This window comes from Zalophus californianus, chromosome 1 (genome assembly GCF_009762305.2).
Source record: "Zalophus californianus isolate mZalCal1 chromosome 1, mZalCal1.pri.v2, whole genome shotgun sequence".
NCBI lineage: Eukaryota > Metazoa > Chordata > Mammalia > Carnivora > Otariidae > Zalophus > Zalophus californianus.
The window spans coordinates 72,708,572-72,727,729 of record NC_045595.1 but is presented as its reverse complement, the minus strand read 5'-3'; the positions used below and the strand labels follow the sequence as shown (position 1 = coordinate 72,727,729).

The following is a 19,158-nucleotide window of genomic DNA, read 5'->3' as shown; positions in this document are numbered from 1 at the left end:
TGCAAGCTGGTGCAACCCCTCTGGAAAACAGTATGGAGGTTCCTCAAACAGTTGAAAATAGAGCTACCGTACGATCCAGCCATTGCACTACTGGCTATTTACCCCGAAGATACAAATGTAGGGATCCGAAGGGGTACGTGCACCCCAATGTTTATAGCAGCAATGTCCACAATAGCCAAACTGTGTAAAGAGCCAAGATGTCCATTGACAGATGAATGGTTAAGAAGAGGTGGTATATATACACAATGGAATATTATGCAGCTATCAAAAGGAATGAGATCTTGCCATTTGCCTTGATGTGGATGGAACTGGAGGGTGTTACGCTGAGTGAAATAAGTCAATCAGAGAAAGACATGTATCATATGACCTCACTGATATGAGGAATTCTTAATCTCAGGAAACAAACTGAGGGTTGCTGGAGTGGTGGGGGGTGGGAGGGATGGGGTGGCTGGGTGATAGACACTGGGGAGGGTATGTGCTATGGTGAGCACTGTGAATTGTACAAGACCGATGAATCACAAATCTGTACTTCTGAAACAAATAATGCAATATATGTTAAGAGAAAAGAAAAAAGAAGATAGCAGGAGGGGAAGAATGAAGGGGAGTAAATTGGAGGGGGAGAGGAACCGTGAGAGACGATGGACTCTGAAAAACAAACTGAGGGTTCTAGAGGGGAGGGGGGTGGGGGGATGGGTTAGCCTGGTGATGGGTATTAAAGAGGGCACGTTCTACGTGGAGCACTGGGTGTTATGCACAAACAATGAATCATGGAACACTACATCAAAAACTAATGACGTAATATATGGTGATTAACATTACAATAAAAAATTTCAAGATTAAAAAAAATCTGTCACTCTTGATCTCTGCTTTCATTTTGATCATTATCTGACTACAATAAAACACATCAGAATTTCATAACATATCTGAAGCACTAGGGAGGTTAAAATCTCTTTTATAAATCATTCTTGACTAGAAGAGGAAATCAACACTGTTATTATGGATTAATTAGAAAATAATTTAAATGAGAACACTCCAAAACAAAACTTAAGGAACGAAACCAAAATGGCCTTCAAATGTAAAATAACATTCCTACAGAACAAAAATGTAAAGAAGCAGGAGAAAATGAATAACAATTAAATAAACTTAATAAATATGTGAATTGAAAAATAAATGTAATCAGTCATTTCTTATGCAGAGAAGATAAACTAAATCAGGAAAAATATTTTAAAAATTACGATTTCTGACAAGGATATAAGGCAAAAATTAAATGAAAATGATAAAAGGATAGTATATATTTTGCTCACATATTTGAAAATCTCAGTAAAATGTATTAAATATTTAAGAAAATTTAAGTTCTTGAAATTGATCAGTAGTTCAATAAAAATGGGAAAAATAAACACTAGATCAAAGAATTATCGCCCTCAAAATTTCTGACCAGTTTTACGACTGGCTTTTCTGAACATTTCTAAGAACTGATGATCTCTGTGTTACTGTAATTATCCTAAAATGAAGATAGTTTAAAATGCACTAAAAAATACAATCCAACACACACACACACACACACACACACACACACACACACACACACACAGATCAATCATATGTAGACAGAAGCAAAAATCAAAATATACAAATCCATCATACATTAAACCAAATTACTGCAATAAAATGAGGTAAATCAGTAATGTAGAAAATCTATTAAGGCACAGTTAACTTTGTTCAAGGAGTAAAATGATAGAACTACCTTATTAGATAATAAAAAAGAATATGGTAAAATTCAATACTCATTTCTAGCTTTTCAAGAGGATTTATAAAGAATGTATATTTTAAGGCACCTTCAATAAAATCACAAAGTAGACAAAAATGCCTTCTATTTATTGTTATTACTGAATATATTTTTGGAAATTCTATCAGTACATTATAATTGCTGATAACTGATATGAAGCTTATATATTAGAAAGAAAACAAATTTACAGTTGTATCCTGATCTAATTCTATATTTAGAAAATATAAAAGAATAGCTTTAAATTTCTCAGAATAATTAGAAATCTGGTGAAGCAGTTATATATAAATAATTTAAAGTTTTCCTTTATAGCAGAATTTGCAGCTAGATTTTTAAAAGATTCTATCTATAATAATAATCAATATAAAAATTTATAATTAACCTTAATAGTAAAGCATATTTGAGTCCTCTATGAAAAAAAACACCATCAAAATTCTGTGATATAAATTTTTTTTTCCAATCATACAGGAAAGAGTAGGAAGGGGTGGGTATGAAACTAGATTAGCCATGAATTGATCTTTATTGAAGTCATGCCATCAGTACATAGGTGTTCATCTCCACTCTTGGATATGTTTGAAATTTTCCACAATAAAAATTTAAAAATGAGGGTTGCCTGGGTGGCTCAGTTGGTTAAGCCTCTGCCTTCAGCTCAGGTCATGATCCCAGGTCATGATTGGGTCCTGGGATCGAGTCCCGGCATCGGGGTCCCTGCTCAGAGGGAGCCTGCTTCTCCCTCTGACTGCCACTCCCCCTGCTTGTGCTCTCTCTCTCTCTCTGTGTCAAATAAATAAATACAATTCTTTAAAAAAAATTTTTTAAATAATCTTTGTGTGAAATAAAAGAAATCTGAATAAATGGAGAGAAATACCATGTTCCTGGATGGAAAGGCTAAAATTTTGCAAAGATGTTAAATCTCAAATTAATCCAAGGGGTTTAATATAATTCTAAATAAAATCCCAGGGCAAGGTTTTTATGTTAAAGTAAAATGTTTCCAAAATCCATTTGGAAGAATAAACAGACAAGAACAGCTCATTTTGTTAGAGAGTGAATGATGACCTGCTCCACTAGATGAAATATATTTTGAAGCTATAATAATTACATTATTATATAATTTGCCAACTATTATACAGTTTACCAGTGTGGATTTGGCAAACAATCAACAGCAGTTTGATCCAGTGAATGGGTTCCTCCAAAAATGGAATCACATTAGATCTTTGCCGCATCCTATCTCTCAGACCCTTAATTAACATTTTCTACCTTTTCTCCTCCAGTTTATGCACTGATAAAATTCTGCAATTCTTTATGTTTTAAAGAAATTGTTTTCACCTGAGACAATTTCCCATTTCCCCTAGTTGATATGTAGGCTTTGTGCAACATTGGGTCTCGTCTGATGCTTCCAATGGGATAACCTGCTCTTATGAAAGTCTTTTTCACTTTCTTGAAAACCTTTTTCTGTATATCAAGAGGCATTGCATTCACAAAGAGTTGTCAACAGAGTAGAAAAATAATAGAAGGCTGAATGAGATTTAGCAATATCATCCAGATGAAGAAGATGGTAACACCAGCAAGTTTGGCTTCCCTATTTTCCAACAAGGTCACCGATAACATAAGCAGTTACGATTATAAGAGGTGTCTGGATGGGATAGGGGGAAGAGATATTGTAAATTTGGCAATGGAAGAGAATCTTCTTAAAATATATACAGAGCTTCATCAATGCATACTTCTGAGCTGGACTTAAGATGCCTAATTAGCAGCTTCCATGATGATGGTAACCATCATTAAAGAAGTAAGTATTCTTAAAACTCTTTAAGCCTAACTGCCTCTGTTTCTCATATCAAAGAAGGGGGTAGGAATGGACAAAGAAAGGAAGATGCTGGTTATAGAAGCAAAACAGATTAATCTACATCAGCACAGATATAGTAATACATGATATTCATCTATCAAAAAATTTTAAATGATTTAACTTTGGCTAGTTGGCTACAAGTAGGTTTTATGTTCCTCATTACACTTGATTGTGCTATCATGATCATATATTTCTTTAAAAGTGGAAAGAGAGGAGCTTGGATGGCTCGATCGGTTAAGCATCTGCCTTCAGCTCAGGTCATGATCCCGGAGTCCCAGGATGGAGCCCCATGTCGGGCTCCCTGCTCAGTGAGGAGTCTGCTTCTCCCTCTCCCTCTGTTCTTCCCCCCACTTGTGCTCTCTCTCCCTCTCAAATGCATAAATAAAATCTTTGAAAAATATAAATAAATAAATAAACAAATAAATAAATAAAAATGAAAAGAAAATATGAATAACTATTATTTTAAGTCACCTCTGCTGCAACTAACTTCTCTAGACCAGCCTTTTCAGCAGGGTTGTTCTCTCACCTGATCTGCATTCCCTAAACACCTGCTTTCTACTCCATTATATAATTCTATTACATATCATATTTTAATTATTTCCTTGAAATCTGTTTCCCCTACTAGCCCTTGACTTAATTAGGGCAGGGATCATGTCTTACTCCTCTAACACACAGGAGGCTGCACATATTTGCAGGTTGAATGAAAGGATGAATAAACCAACAAAGGCTTATCTTCACTGAAAGCACTGACTAGCAGCTGATTACTAAAAAGCTAAAGACTGGGGGCACCTGGGTGGGTCAGTTGGTTAAGCATCCGACTCGGTTTTTCAGCTCAGGTCACGATCTCAGGGTCGTGGGATCGAGCCCCACACGGGGCTCTACACTCAGCACAGAGTCTAATTGTCCCTCTCCCTCTGCTCCTCCCACACTCACACACCCTCTCTCTCTCAAAAATAAATAAAATCTTTTAAAAAATAAAAAATAAAAAAGCTAAAGCCTAGTATATATCAATTCTAGTAATAAAAGACTAGATAAATTGGAAATGCTCCTGCTGTAGAAAACAGAATATGCTTGAAACAGAACACAAAAACTGCATCTAATGAAAAGCATCACAGAGCTGCACAAGACAAGAATAAACCCCTGGGAGGTCCAAGGAGAGGAATGGAACTCCAGAAGGTCAGCCAGAAATGTCTCTACCCCAGGGACATTTTCAGTTTTAGGGAGGACAGCTAAGGCAGGAGCCAGATGGTTGAGAGGTGAGGGAACAGAAACTGTGACCACCCCGTGTGTGGGGACACCTTACATCACCATCCCATCTCACTTCAAGTACTTCAGGAAACAGTTCACAGGTGCTTGGGGTCACTGAGGGTGGTAAGCAATTCTTTCTCTTGTTTAGGATTCAAAGGTCTCCCCCCTGAAATGGTAGTACAGGCTATACTCTGGAGATCCAAGAAAATGTCAAGCCTTCATCCTAGACTGCTAATTGTCCCAGATGCCCAGAAGAAGGAAAATAAAATCCTCTCTCTGGGAAAATAACTCCATTCTGTGTAAATTATTCATAAAGATAATTTCTCAAACAAAATATTCAGTAAACCACCAAAAATCGTAAGGGGTCTCTCTAGACAATATGAGAGCCAGGAACCACAGATGCAAGAATCAATAGGAATAGCACTCGAGGGAATTTAGATACAGAGTTGACAGAAGTAGATTGTAAATCTATGTTTACCATGTTCATGGAGATAAAGGCTGATCTTACAAATGTCAACAAGAACCTAGAGGCACTACGTACATGAAAAAAGATTCAATTAAAATAATAGAACTGGAAAGACAGTAACAAAGTAAACATCGAAGGGATGGCTTTAACAGCAGTTTAGATATAGCTGAAGGCAGAATTCATGAATTTCCAGATAGGTCACCAAAATTATCCATAACAAAGCATGCAAAGACACAATTAGGAAACACACAGAATCAGTAAGAAACAGGAGAAACAGGAGTTCCAGGCTGGCTCAGTTGGTGGAGCCTGTGATTCTTGATCTCAGGGTTGTGGGTTCAAGCCCCACACTGGGTGTAGAGATTCCTTAAAATAAAATCTTTAAAAAAAAAAAAAAAAGAAACACAAGAAACAGTGAGAAGGTCTAATATACATTTAATTGGAGTGTCAGAAAAAGAGAGAGAAGGAGGCAGAGTTGATAATTAAGTGGATAGTTTTCAAAACTCAAGATAAACCCAACAAAATACATGTTTACAATACCATAGATAAACAGCAGAAACTTAAAGAAAGCTTGAAAACCTTAAAGGAAGCCAAAATAAAAAGTAATTTTGTCGTTAAAAAAATAACAGGGGCGCCTGGCTTCTCAGTTGGAAGAGCATATGACTGTTGACCTCCGGGTCATGAGTTCAAGCCCCAGGTGGGGTGTAGAGATTACTTAAAAAAATAAATAAACTGGAAAAAAAAAGGACAGTTAACTTTCTAACACACAAAAGGAAAAAAAGACATTAAAGTATAAAAGAAAATTACTGACAGAGTTCTATCTCCAGATAAAATGAAATAAAGACATTTTCAAAGAAACAAAGTCTAAGAGAATACGCCACCTTTTGATCCACTAAGAAATTCCTAAATATGGTCTTCAAGAGAAAGGAAAATTAGACAAGATGGAACCTCAGAGATGTAGCAAGCAATGAAGATATGTGCAGAAAAAGGCTCATAGCCAGTTTTCGTAAAATCCCCAAACAGGTATAACCCAAATGTCCATCAACAGTAAAAAGGATAAACAAATTGTGTTATAATCATTTGGAATAGTATAAAACAGAGAAAACGAATAATCATCAGATCGTGCCAAAACATAGATGAATCTCACAGACATGAGGTAAATCTGAGCAACAACGCCAAACCAAATATATATATATAATATATATATGTATATATATTATATATATATACTGCACAATTCCTTCAGAAAGGTAAAAGTAAACTATATTATTTGAGGATCCACACTGCAGAGCAAAACTAAAAAGAAAAGCAAGAAATTCAATAACAGGAAAGAGCCCATGGGGGATTTCTGGGTTTCTGGTTATGTTCTTTGTTTGAATCTGTATGGGAACTATTGATTATTCTTTTTATAACAATAAACTAAGCTGTTTATTTACATTTTATGCAAACTTTTGTATTTTTCTTCTATTTCATAACAATTCATTGAAAAAAATTCCAACATCTTCCAAACTCCCCAAAAACCCTCAGAATGAACTACCAGAGAAGGTATTGAGTTCTTTTTGCAATTAACAAAACTCCCTGATTATAATTTCCCATCAGTTTCATGATGGCTTAAGGGCAGGTATGTTTGCTGTGTGAATGTACATGCGTAAGTGCTTGCACACATGAGTCATACACACCTTGACTTTAAAGATACTGTGACTATTCTCACTTTTCTATTTAGCCTACAATTTATTTCTTTATTATATGCCATTAACAATTTTCCTACAACTTAGGGTTTAAGTACAATTACTAAAAGTCTATATAAAATAGATCTACATTTACCACCTCTGAGTTTCTACAAAATCAAGAATAATTCTCTTCACATGGACTCATATTGACACTTTGAATCATATGGAAGAAAAACCCAGAAAAAAATTAACTCCCTGAAAGTTTTTGTCCTTGAAACAACAAAGCTGGAAAGCCCAATTAGGAATGTCAGGTATGTTTTTAGATATCTTCCTTGGAAAACAACATATATGACAACTAGAATTGTACAAAGGAAAGCAAATAGAACAATTTATTCCAAGAAGCCAAAAGGGCCTCCAGCATCATACCAGAGAGTGGAAATAGAAGAGAAATCCTTTTGCAATGAATTCATAGTAAAATAAAGGGCAAAAAAAAAATGGCAGATGCTTGGAATCCTATAAAAATGAGAAAACCAACTTTTATCCACCCGAGGCAGGTGTAGCATGCTAATTATGGCAGGAATTTTTCCATTAGTTTCATTCCAGGTTTCCTTTTATTACCCTATGTTTCTCATTTTTCATAGGTTTTAGCTTATGTAATTCTCCCAGATTATGAGACCCTAATCAGTTTTTGGTTTTCAGTTAGGACAGAAAAAAAAATCATTCTGTAAATAGAATCCTCCTTCTGGGGTATTTTCAACTGCTAGGACACAAAGGTAGAATTTCATTTTTCTTCCTTTTTCATCATTTCTTTGCAAATCTAAAGTCTTCTGTGATGATTGGCAGAGAGGCAAAGGTTGGGGTCTCCTACTGAAATGGGATGGCTGCCATGAAGAATGAATTCTTTACCTGGAAGGATATCAGAGAGATTCCCGCACTCTACTCTTAGGGTTCTCCAGAAATAGACAGGCAGAAGATATTAAATCCCATAGTGGGCAACACCCCAACTCATCTAAGTCAAACTGACGAAATTAATGTAGCTTAATCAGTAGGACCAGGTGGCAGTCACCCAAAAGTTTGAAGGAACTCAAGGATGAAATTGGGAAGCTGTTGGCCAAGATACTGGATCCAATATTACAAACAGTCAGGACCAGCAAACTGGCAGATTGTGAATGTCATTCTGTCCATTAGAAAGGGTCAAGAGAGGACCCAGGGAACCTTAGAAAAGCAAGTGTCTCTTCCGCTTGTCCAGTCGCCAATAAAGAACAGCATCATTAGACACTAAAACGAAAATAAGTCCTAGGGGAAAGACAATATGGTTTCTGAAAAAGGAAAGCATGAGTCACTGATTTATTATTGGTCTCTGAGGCATGTAGATAAAAGGCCAAATGTTGGCACAGTTTAGAGTAAAGACTTTTTTTAAGAGCCAACATGAAATGGGACGTGAGGAGGTAATGGATATGTCCAACCATATGGCTAAGACAAACAATTTCTACACCCTGTCAAAATTCCAACATACTGGCAGGAAGGACACTTTTTAAGATTTGAAAGAGATCAGGCTGTGATGATAAAGGGCATGCTACTTCATACTGCAGGTAACAGATTTAAAACACATGACCATTTGATGGCATTGGAAAAAGACCCAAAGTAAGTTCACTTCGGGAAACATTTCACCTAGCATCAAGTGTGAGGCTTTGTACTAAGTAGTGGGACTACAGCAATGAATAAGACCCCTTCTGCCCTCTAGTAGCTCAGTCTGCTATATACATGATTCCAAGAACCATGGAATAGGTTTTGCATTTGGGACTTACGCCCATTTATGACATGTAGGTAACTACTGATTGAATTCAGGTAGTACAACCACAATTATGCAATAATTCATCCCTTGGAGCCACAGTTCACAGAGGAATTAATATATTATGCTATAGGGAGCATAGATCTAAAACAAAGTGCAAATCCTTTGTTAAAATTAATGACAATTTCAGTACCAACACAGAAACCCCAAAACCCAATATTACTGGTCTGCTTGGTGGAGAAAGACATAATGGATTTTGAATATGTTCAACTCTCACATTAATTATTATATCCCTTTACCTCATGGAGAAGGAAAGCAGACATGAAAACAGTGTTTGTCATGACATAACACCACGTGAGGGTTTTTTTTGTTTGTTTGTTTTTGATGTGATGCACACATATATACAGGCATATGCACACATTTCCAAAAGCCTCCTGAAAAGAAAGTCAGCTTTGGTTTATTACAATTTAAAAAAAAAACAAAAACAAAAACAAGAATTTAAAAAGGAAAGGGCTATTTACCAATCATGAATTTGATGAATTCTGCCAGTCTTATGCAATCTCAACCTTGCTGAAAAGTCTAAAACTTCTCTCTATTCATGCAAGAACATCCAAGACACAGAGAATAATTTTGGCAGCATCAAGCACAGGAGATTGATGCCTCTCCAACAAGTGAAATCCTTCTTTTTTCTAATCAGTTTTAAACACCTACCTTCCCCTTTTTCTGCCACATTATCTAGGAGGCTGTCATTCCACAGAAACTTATAATACCAGTGTACAGGGGAAGTGTGAGTGTTCTCTGGCATGAAAAAAAAAAAGAATTTCTTTGATGATCAGATTGTTCAGTATTTTCAAACCACCCAGTAGCACTTCCATAGGAACTCCATGAAGAAAAATAAGAGCTAAAAAAGAAATCCTCACAAAAGCAGGCACAGTGTGTTCTGTTTTCTCTGATAAATCTACTTTCCCTTCTTCTTTTCTTGCACAATTTTTTTAATGGCATACAGTAATTGTCATTTGCAATATCAGTTACCACTCAGAAGAAAAATATAAATGGGGCTGAAAACTCTCTGCCTTCTCCCGGGGGACCATACTGAGAGATGATATTATGCTCCCTTTTCTCGTTTTCACTTTGCATTACAGGACCTGGCCCATAGTATACCGTCGGTGAATGTGTTGAATGAATTCCCTATCCTCCTTCCTGCTACTCCTTCTCCTAAAGAATAACTGGGACTACATTCTAATCCTCCTCTAGAATGAAGAAAAGAATTGCAAGCTTATTGGCCTCACATTTGAAACCTAGCCGAGTCGCATGTCAATACCTCTGTCTAAAGAAGATCCCTCAGAAGGAGTTATGTCAATAGATTAAATTAGAAGGAAAGTGTTTATGTGTGTGTCTGTAAATGTGGGTGTACAGATGTCTTGCCTACTAAATTGACAAAGCTAAAAACTCCTGTGATATCAAAGATTTAACACACATACATACTCTGCTAGGGAGAAGGTAAACAGTATTTGAAGATTTACTTATTTACGTATGAGAGGGAGGAAGAGGGTGAGCAGGGAGAGGGGCAGAGGGAGAGGGAGAGAGAAAATCCCAAGCAGACTCCCCACTGAGCATGGAGCCCACCTTGAGGCTCAATCTCACGACCCTGAGATCATGACCTGAGCTGAAATCAAGAGTCAGACTCTTAACCCACTGAGTCACCCAGGCACCCCATGGAAGAGGTATTTTACAAGGAAAATTAGGAATTAAGTATAAGCATCATGAAAGATGACCATAGCTCTTCTATGTCTAGGAATTTATTATAAGGAAAGAATATAGGATATACATGAAGATTCAGCCTCAAACATCGCAGCCAAATCTCTAATGGTCAAACATTAAAACAACCTAACTGAGTGCTTGCTTCGGCAGCACATATCCTAAAACAACCTGATGGGTCAGCAATAACAAGATGGTAAAGTTAATTATAATATGTCAAAATGACAGACTACAACACAGCTAATAAAAATGTACAGAATGGGACGCCTGAGTGGCTCAGTCAGTTAAGCGTCTGCCTTCAGCTCAGATCATGATCCCGGAGTCCTGGGATGGAGCCCCAGATTGGGCTCCTTGCTCAGTGGGGAGCCTGCTTCTCCCTCTCCCACTCCCCCCGCTTGTGTTCCTTCTCTCTGACAAATAAACAAATAAAATCTTCTTAAAAAAATGTATAGAATGCATATTAGCTAAACAAAAAACATTTGGGTGAACAAAAAGAACATGCCAAAAGCAAAATATGTTATATTTTTTTTAGATTAGGTATGTGCACATGTATACGCTTAAATGTATATGTGCAGAAGAAAATGCGTAAGAGGGCATCTTCAAGTATCGTATCCTGTCACTTTTTTTTTCATTTTTCTCCATATCTGAATTTTCTGATTCATCTATGATGCATCTGAACGGACATAATAAAAAAAATCCACAAGATCAACATAGTCTTTCTAAAAAAAAAAAAATCGTTCAGTGAAATTGTTCAATAAAACTGGAAGTGCCTATGAGTTAATATCAGGTGATAATGGTAGGTAGAAATGGAGAGGAAAAAATCTTTACTCAAAAAGTCATCTGATTAGCATGTTTCTCATTCTCATATATCTGTCAGTTTTTTTTTTTAACTAAAAAGTTCCACTAAAAATCAAAAAGCCAATATTGAGATTTTCCCCATCTATGCAACTGATTCTTAGGATATATTGCCTTTTCTTTTAGATCAAAGCATCAAAATTGTCTTTGATCCAAAACAGCCATGTAGTGCCAGCATTTACATCTGAAGTCAACCTATTTATAATCACAGTTTGTTTTTTTAATGTCTGATTTTCTTTTTGTCCCTATGATGCATAGACGGTCAGTGATAGTACAACTCTGAGAGGAGCAGCTCGGCTTGGTTTTGGAAGTAGTCTTCTTTACTAACACAGGGCATTCAAAATGCAAACACCACAGCTGGTCAATCAGGAAAACAGCATTGTGAATGTCAGGGCTTTGAGGGTACAAATTAGGGAATTAGTTTTTCCCCTAACAGAAGTATACTCACTAAGTAATTTGCCTTCTTTTAACTAGAGTTATCCCCTTCCATTAACTGGAGAAGTAAGTCCAAATTAAAACCGCTATTCATCAATTACCACTGGAGGCACGCTCAAGCCTTGTGTTAGGACCATGGCAATAAAACTCATCAATTGCAATTTTCATCATTGTTATCTCAGAGCTCTCAAAAGGAATAATTTGGGAGAGGGGAGAAACTGGGAACTGCTAGTAATTGCTGACATGATGGCAAATATTTCTGAGGCTTTTTCATTCATTTAAGCATTAAATTTTTCAGTGAATTTTAATTTTGTCTTTGTTCAGTGAATCCTTGCTAGGCACTGCGGATACAGCGGCATATATGATGGCATAGTCCCTATCTTCAAACAGCTTATGTTCTAGAAAGAAGAGAAGTTAATACACGGGAAATCATAATTACAAATCATGATGTGCCCTCACAGGAAGGGCACGGGGTCTGAGAAAGAATAATGGGGAGATGCCAGTCCAGCTGGAGAGTCTGGGATCTCTTCCTTAAGGAGGTGACATTTCAGCTTCAACACAAAGGGTGACAGTCATGCACACTCCTCATAATACTCAACCCTCAAAGAGTATTTCATTAGTGACATTCTTTCCTGATGTTCCTCCTATCTCCCTGGCCGTTCCAACCTCAGCTTTCAAAGACTCTGAAGCTCCTCAGGACTAAGTTCTATACCGGCTTTTCTTCTCACTCCCGAGGTCCTCCCAAGGCAATCCATTCCACTTCAGAGACCTTGGAGAACATCTACGTGTCAACCACTCCCAATATACTTTTCCAGCCCAGACCCCTTTTCCTAGCTCTGGATCTACATGTCAACTGCTTTCACTTGAAAACTTCATAGGAACCCCAAATTTAATGTAGCCAATGCTAAAATCAAGATATTTCACTCTCAAATCTTCTCCTCCTCCAGCAATTTCCATCTGCCCACATAGGAACATTCACTCAGTTGCCATATCAATAAGCAGATAGTCTGGGGCGCCTGGGTGGTTCAGTCGTTGAGCGTCTGCCTTCAGCTCAGGTCATGATCCCAGGGTCCTGGGTTCAAGCCCTGCATCGGGCTCCCTGCTCGGCAGGAGGCCTGCTTCTCCCTCTCTCACTCCCCCTGCTTGTGTTCCTTCTCTCACTGTGTGTCTGTCTCTGTCAAATAAATAAAATCTTAAAAAAAAAAAATAAGCAGATAGTCAACTATGACACTTGCTTCTTCCTCATCTCCCACATATAACTGGTAATTCAGCCCTATCCAGTGGAGTGGTAAAGTAGATCTTGAATTTCATCACATTTTTCCATCTCCCCTGCCATCAACTCTTGCTTGGATACTGCAAGCTTCTTCTTATTCTTGCATCCATTCTTGTCCACCTCCAATTCTTTGTCTTAAATGAAAATCTTTTCAGATTACTCCGTGGTTTTAAAATTCTTTCTTTGTTCTGAAGATCAAGTCTAAAATCATTAAAATGGTGGAAGACTCTGCATGTTCTATCCACTACCTTGTCTCATGTCAGTCTTAGTATTATTCTCTGTGCTTCAGCTACAATGGACTTTTTTCAGTTCCTAAAATCAAAAGGATCTTCCTGGGGCACCTGGGTGTCTGAGTCAATGAAGCATCTGACTTTGGCTCAGGTCATCATCTCAGGGTCCTGGGATTGAACCCCACGTCGGGCTCTGCACTCATCGGAGAGTCTGCTTGTCCCTCTGCCCCTCCCCCCCCCCCCCCAGTTCAGTTGCTCTCTCTCTCTCAAATAAATAAAATCTTTAAAAATATTAAAAATAAAACAAAACGAAAAGGACCTTCCTTTCTTAAAAACTGTGTATGTTCTGTTTCTTCCACCCGAAACATCCCAGGTCCCCCTGCTATGTATTCTCTGGGTACCACACTCTGTTCTGTATCAGATAGGAGTGCATTTGGCCGCAAGAGACAGATTACCCAAGGGAAGTGGTTTCAGCAATAATAACATTTAATGACCCCCATACCACAAAATGTTTGCAAGTCATCACTTCCAGGATTCATGAAACATTTCAAAATTGTTATTCAAGACCACAACTTGTCCCCTTTCTGCTCTGCCATTCTGTGCACGTTCTTATCATCTTATGGTTGCTAGGTGGCTATCAGAGCTCCATGTATCATGCTCTGAATCAACAGCATTCAAGACAGAAGTAAGGGAGAGGATGCTCTCCTCTTATGTGTATCACCCCTAGCTGCAAGTAAAACCTTTCTCAAGAGCCTCCTCACATTTCCTCTATAACGTACTGAACACAACTGTCATATGGTGGTTCCCAGTGCAAGGGAGCCTGGTTAGATGGGTATCGGGAGGGAGAGGGGAAGGAGGTTGGAATGGCTATAGAACACATGATCAACAGCATCTAACACATCCTCGGACCACTTATCAAAATAATAAAGAATTAAATAGGAACATTTTGTTCATTGTCTCCTCTGTAAGATTATGAGCTCTTTGACTACTGGGAATGTTTCTCTTTCATAAGCCCAGAATTAGCACAGCACCTGGCCTACACAGGAAGTCAGTTAGTGTTGCTTGAATGATGAATGAATGAGTATGAAAGAGAACAGAGGCAGAAAATAGGTACAAGAGAGACAGAAGATGGCCAATGCAAAACTTCTTAAGCTGATTGTCATATCTCATCTCTCATGGTTCAGTCTCCATTCCAGTTAATTTAAAAATAATCTTTTATTTTAAAAAAATGGTAAAAGTGTTCAATCCTTTGCACAATGCATGCAATTTTCCTAACGTCTTAATTCCTGCCATGTGAGTTGACATGGGTGTTGTTTTTATTGAGATCCAGGAATAAATTCTTTAAAAAAGTAAAATAAAATTATCAGCCCTGTAATAGAGTTAGATGATCTAGAAAATTTTGAGTTGCCTCAAGTACATAAATGCAAATCAACTCTTGGCTAAATCACTCAAATATCATTTGACAAGAAAAACGTATAAGAGCTAGAACATTATTATAAAGAGTAGTCATAAAATTTGGGGTCTGAATTTTCTACTTCTGAGAGCATCACACCAACAGATAAGGATGTCATTCAGATCAGCTGACTGAGGAGAAGGCAGATGTAGAAAGTCTGGCACATAAGGGATGCTTGACATATTTTTGTTCTTATATCTAGAGCAAGGGAAAACCTTGGTCTATTCCTAACTCCATCATGTCCTAAATATGTAAGTACGGGTAACCTGAGGATGTTCCTTGGTTCACAAAGATAAAGTAATCTTAAACTACCTTTCCGTTATAAAATGAAGTCATAACTTAAGCAGTTAAATGCAAAAAAGTGAAATGGAATTGAATATAGCCAACAATAGCCAACCTCATAAAATATTAGGAAATCAATTCATATTTCTGAAAGTGTCTCTATCTCTAAGTGTAGAACCTGTTCATAGTTTCTGATGGATCCTGAAGGGGAGGAAGAAATTTTTTTTTGTCCTAGGTTCCTCTAGCTAGACTAAGAATTAAATTTACATGAAGACAGATTAACAGGAAAAACAAAACAAAACAAGTTTTATGATGCGCACATGGAGGCCAAATAATGAGATTGAGACTCAAACAAATGACCACAGCTGTTTTTATACATTTCAGACAGTGAGACAATAAATTTGTGAGGAATGGACAGGATAAAGAAAACAGATGTTTGGGAGTTTTAATTAGTAAGGAATTCTAAGCAGATTTTGGGCTGAGGTAGTGGATTAGTAAAAAAGTAACAGGTTTGTTTCTACAGGTTTCTTGGCCTTAAAGTTGCCGTCTCTGGTGGTAAGATGTCTTCTTACTTCTTACTACGGGGAGGGTACCTTTCATAAGGGAGATTTGTTTCTTGCTTTCAGGAGGACAGAGGGGGCCCCAGTGTTCTTGCACTGGCTAATTCCCAAGTACCTTCCATTCAAAATAATCAATATGCCATTGGGATACAGTTTGGGAGGCCTGCCCTTGGCCCCTACCGTATTCTGTTTGGGCATCTCAAAACACAAAGGGCTCTGACATACAAATGTCACAATTCATTTTTAAAGAGAGTTGTAAATATCTGCACATGCAAGACTAGGTTTTAATTTTAAATATGGCTTTCATTTGAAATAAAATTCCTCAAAAAGAGAAAATGACTTTAGCATTGGCAAAGGGAGTCCCCTAAGAAAAAAATGTAAACAGATGGCTGAGAAAGATCACCCACATGCTGCACACATATCTTGAGGAGGCATTTCTAAGAATGAAGTGGCACTTCCCAGCCTGGGCCACTTCCCACAAGAATCCTTATTTTACCCAGAAAAAAATACATGGGGTTTATACCTGTGGCCAGGAGAAACTCAGCAACTCCTTCCCACTTGCCCCACCATGATCCAGACACGTTTCCAAACTCCCCGCAATGTTCCCAAAGAAGGTAATAAATCCATGTTCGGTGATCAGCCCTGAACTAACATCTTCTTGTATAAATGCACTGTTAAGCCCTAGCTAAGCATATTAGGCATTCAATTTAATGTATGACACACATCTGTTCCACTTTCTCAGCAAGCAGAAGTTTCAAGATAACTTAAATCCCAGACTTAATCAAGGAGAACAAAATCTTGGCAATGTTTAAAACTGAGCTTTAAAATATAATCCAAATGAGGGCAAGAGAGACCATTTTGCTATAACTAATGAGATTATGTAAATACCGAAATCTAATCCACAGAATCACCTGAGCAGAAACACTAGATTTTTTTTTTTTATCTGAGTCTGTTTATTTTTCCTTTCCATGCCACCAACATTTACCAAAGACCTTCATCTATATCGGTCCCAAAGCACCAAAATGTAAGCAAAAATGAGTCCTCTGCAAACTAGTTTAACCCCCTTCGAAGCCCAAAGGCCAGAAGAGGAAAACTCACAGATTTGTCTTTTACCAGGAGAGCGCTGCACTGAATTCCAGCCATCAGCATCTTGTGGGGGTTCCAGGCCACGGAGTCAGCTCTGTTATGCAAAAGAAAAAGGACAAGGGAAGGAGGGAACTTAATGTGCTTCTACTGGAGGAAAGAATACTTTCATTAGCAGCATAAGTATTCAAGTTCTCAATGGGATTGCTGGTTTGAGTCCTTTGGGGGAGCTTGGAGTTTTCAAGGAAAACAGTTACTTTGTCTCTGTGTTTTCACCGTGTCACTTAAGTGTGCAAGATCCAGAGAGGTTCCCTCGCCTAAAAAAGAGGTGCTGGGCCCCCAAACAACATTTACCTGTGGATGCCCTGCAGAAGCCTGCGGTACTTCCTCGACATCAAAGCTGAGCCACCCCAAGAAGCCTGTTGAGATATTTACATAATCACAACAATGTTATTTCAATGTTATTTGTTGGCCAGTCCACTGACATAGAAAACTCTGAGTGACAACCTTGATGTGCCTTACTCCACACTTTGTTTTAAGCAGATGTTAAGCAATGTACACACCAAACACTTTTGCTCACTGGCTCTCCCTCCGGCAAGGAGAGCCTCATCACAGTAGATGGCCACCCATGGACCCCTAGGATTTAAATTCACACATCATAAAAAAATTGGTATATTTACCTGTTGGCTTGTGTGTGGACAAAGAAGTGATTTAAAAGACACAGTCTATGCCTTCTCTAATCTAGAATCTAAAAGAGAAAATCTCCTTTGTTTTTACTTTGCAGTATCACTATTGAAGCATAGCTGCTATGCAGTGTTATATATTAGTTTCAAGTGTACGACATAGTAATTTGACACTTCTATACATCACTGCGTGCTCAGCAAGATAAGTGTAGTCACCATCTGTCACCATACATCGTTATTACAGTATTATTGACAACTTTCCTTATGCTGTACTTCTCATCTCTGTGATTTCTTTATTTTATAACAGGAATTTTGTGCCTCTTCATCCCCTTCACCTATTTCACCCGCCCCTCAACCCACCTGTGTGGCAACCACCAGTTTGTTCTCCATATTGAAGAGTAAAGTAGACAATATGCTTGGCAATGCCGGCTGGTGTTCTCCCAGACACAACGTACAAATGCTGATAGTGAGGCATGGGCTGAGGGCTGATCTTTGGAATAATAAATGCGGCTCGTGCTTGACAGGGTGGATAGAGGGGTACACAGGAACTCATGGCCAACGAGAAAGGGCCTAGGTGGATCCTATTAATTCGATCTTTTCAGCCAAACAGCTTTCAGAAGGCTTTGCCCATCAAAAATCTAAGAGTGAGAGAAAGGAAGCCCAGGACTTTGGGAAGATGTACACTGGAGACTTACACATTATGAACAAAGGACAAGATGGCTGAAAGTAGGAAATGGAAGGAAGCCCCACAGTCAGGAAGTCTGGAGGGAATAGAGGGGGATCAATGTGACTAATAAGGAAGTCAGTCTGGTCCTTGCAATTGAGCAGACTTCTAAGTTTTAATCTGTAGGGTGAGGAAGGGTGATGGCTGTGAGGCAATTTGAGGGGACCAGCTGGGGCTCTGTTGAATGCCTCCATGGTTATCGAAACCACACAGTGTTGCCTTGGGAATGGAGTCATTATTACCTCAAACTTTTAGTGGAAAAATTAAGGTTCAGAGGTGGGAGGTGACTTGTCCGAGGTCTCACAGGCATTAAGTATTAGATTTGGGAGCCAAAGCCCATTCCTGCTTCAGGATAACATCATAGCTTAGGTCCCCGTGGTAGAATACAGCGTGGGGAGCTGAGGGTGATGGAAGGAGGTGAGCTCAGGAGCCTCGCACACCACACTCACACACCTTCCCTTCTCCTGTACCGCCTTGTGCCTCCTATTCCTCCCCCCAAAAATAAACAAATGCTCCCAATCCTAGTGCATGGAAGTTTTAAAATCACATCAACTCTTTCGAGGCATTAGCTCCCTGGTTTAGAGGGGCTTGGCAGGGTCAGGAACAGCTCCTCCACAGACTTGGTCCTCAAAAGAGCTGACGGGAGAAGAACCACAGCCCTGAGGGCAGTGCCCTACTTCTGTTTGCTTCACTTTCTGAATTCCTAGCCCTCAAACTTGCAAAAACAGCAAACCAATTACCTAAATGTTGAAGAAGCAAGGTTTTTCACCTCAGGGGGGGGGCTGTCATTTAGGGAGCTAGACCTACCTGTTGGGCACCACACTTACCATGTTACTTAACATTTTTCTCTTTAATTCATTTATGAGTTAAGAAATTAATAGTAAGACCAATCCACACAGGGAAGTGGAGGCAAGGGTGGAACTGAGAGCTGGCAGCTTCTAAAGCCCCTGACTTTAAATACAGTGTTTCCTACCTCCCCTGGGACTTGGAACGAAGAGTGGGTGGGACACGTGAGGACGCTCT

General features: G+C 38.5%; 1 protein-coding gene across 1 annotated transcript in view; it reads right to left on the bottom strand.

Annotated features, from left to right (window-relative positions):
* GADL1 (glutamate decarboxylase like 1) overlaps positions 1-19,158 on the bottom strand; it is a 169,461-nt gene that overhangs the window by 93,474 nt on the left and 56,829 nt on the right. Inside the window, exons 10-11 of the mRNA XM_027585487.1 lie at positions 17,083-17,147; positions 16,744-16,825 (exon numbers count right to left, since the gene is read on the bottom strand). Of these exons, the coding sequence (XP_027441288.1) occupies positions 16,744-16,825; positions 17,083-17,147 (147 nt within the window). The remainder of the gene's footprint in view (positions 1-16,743; positions 16,826-17,082; positions 17,148-19,158) is intronic.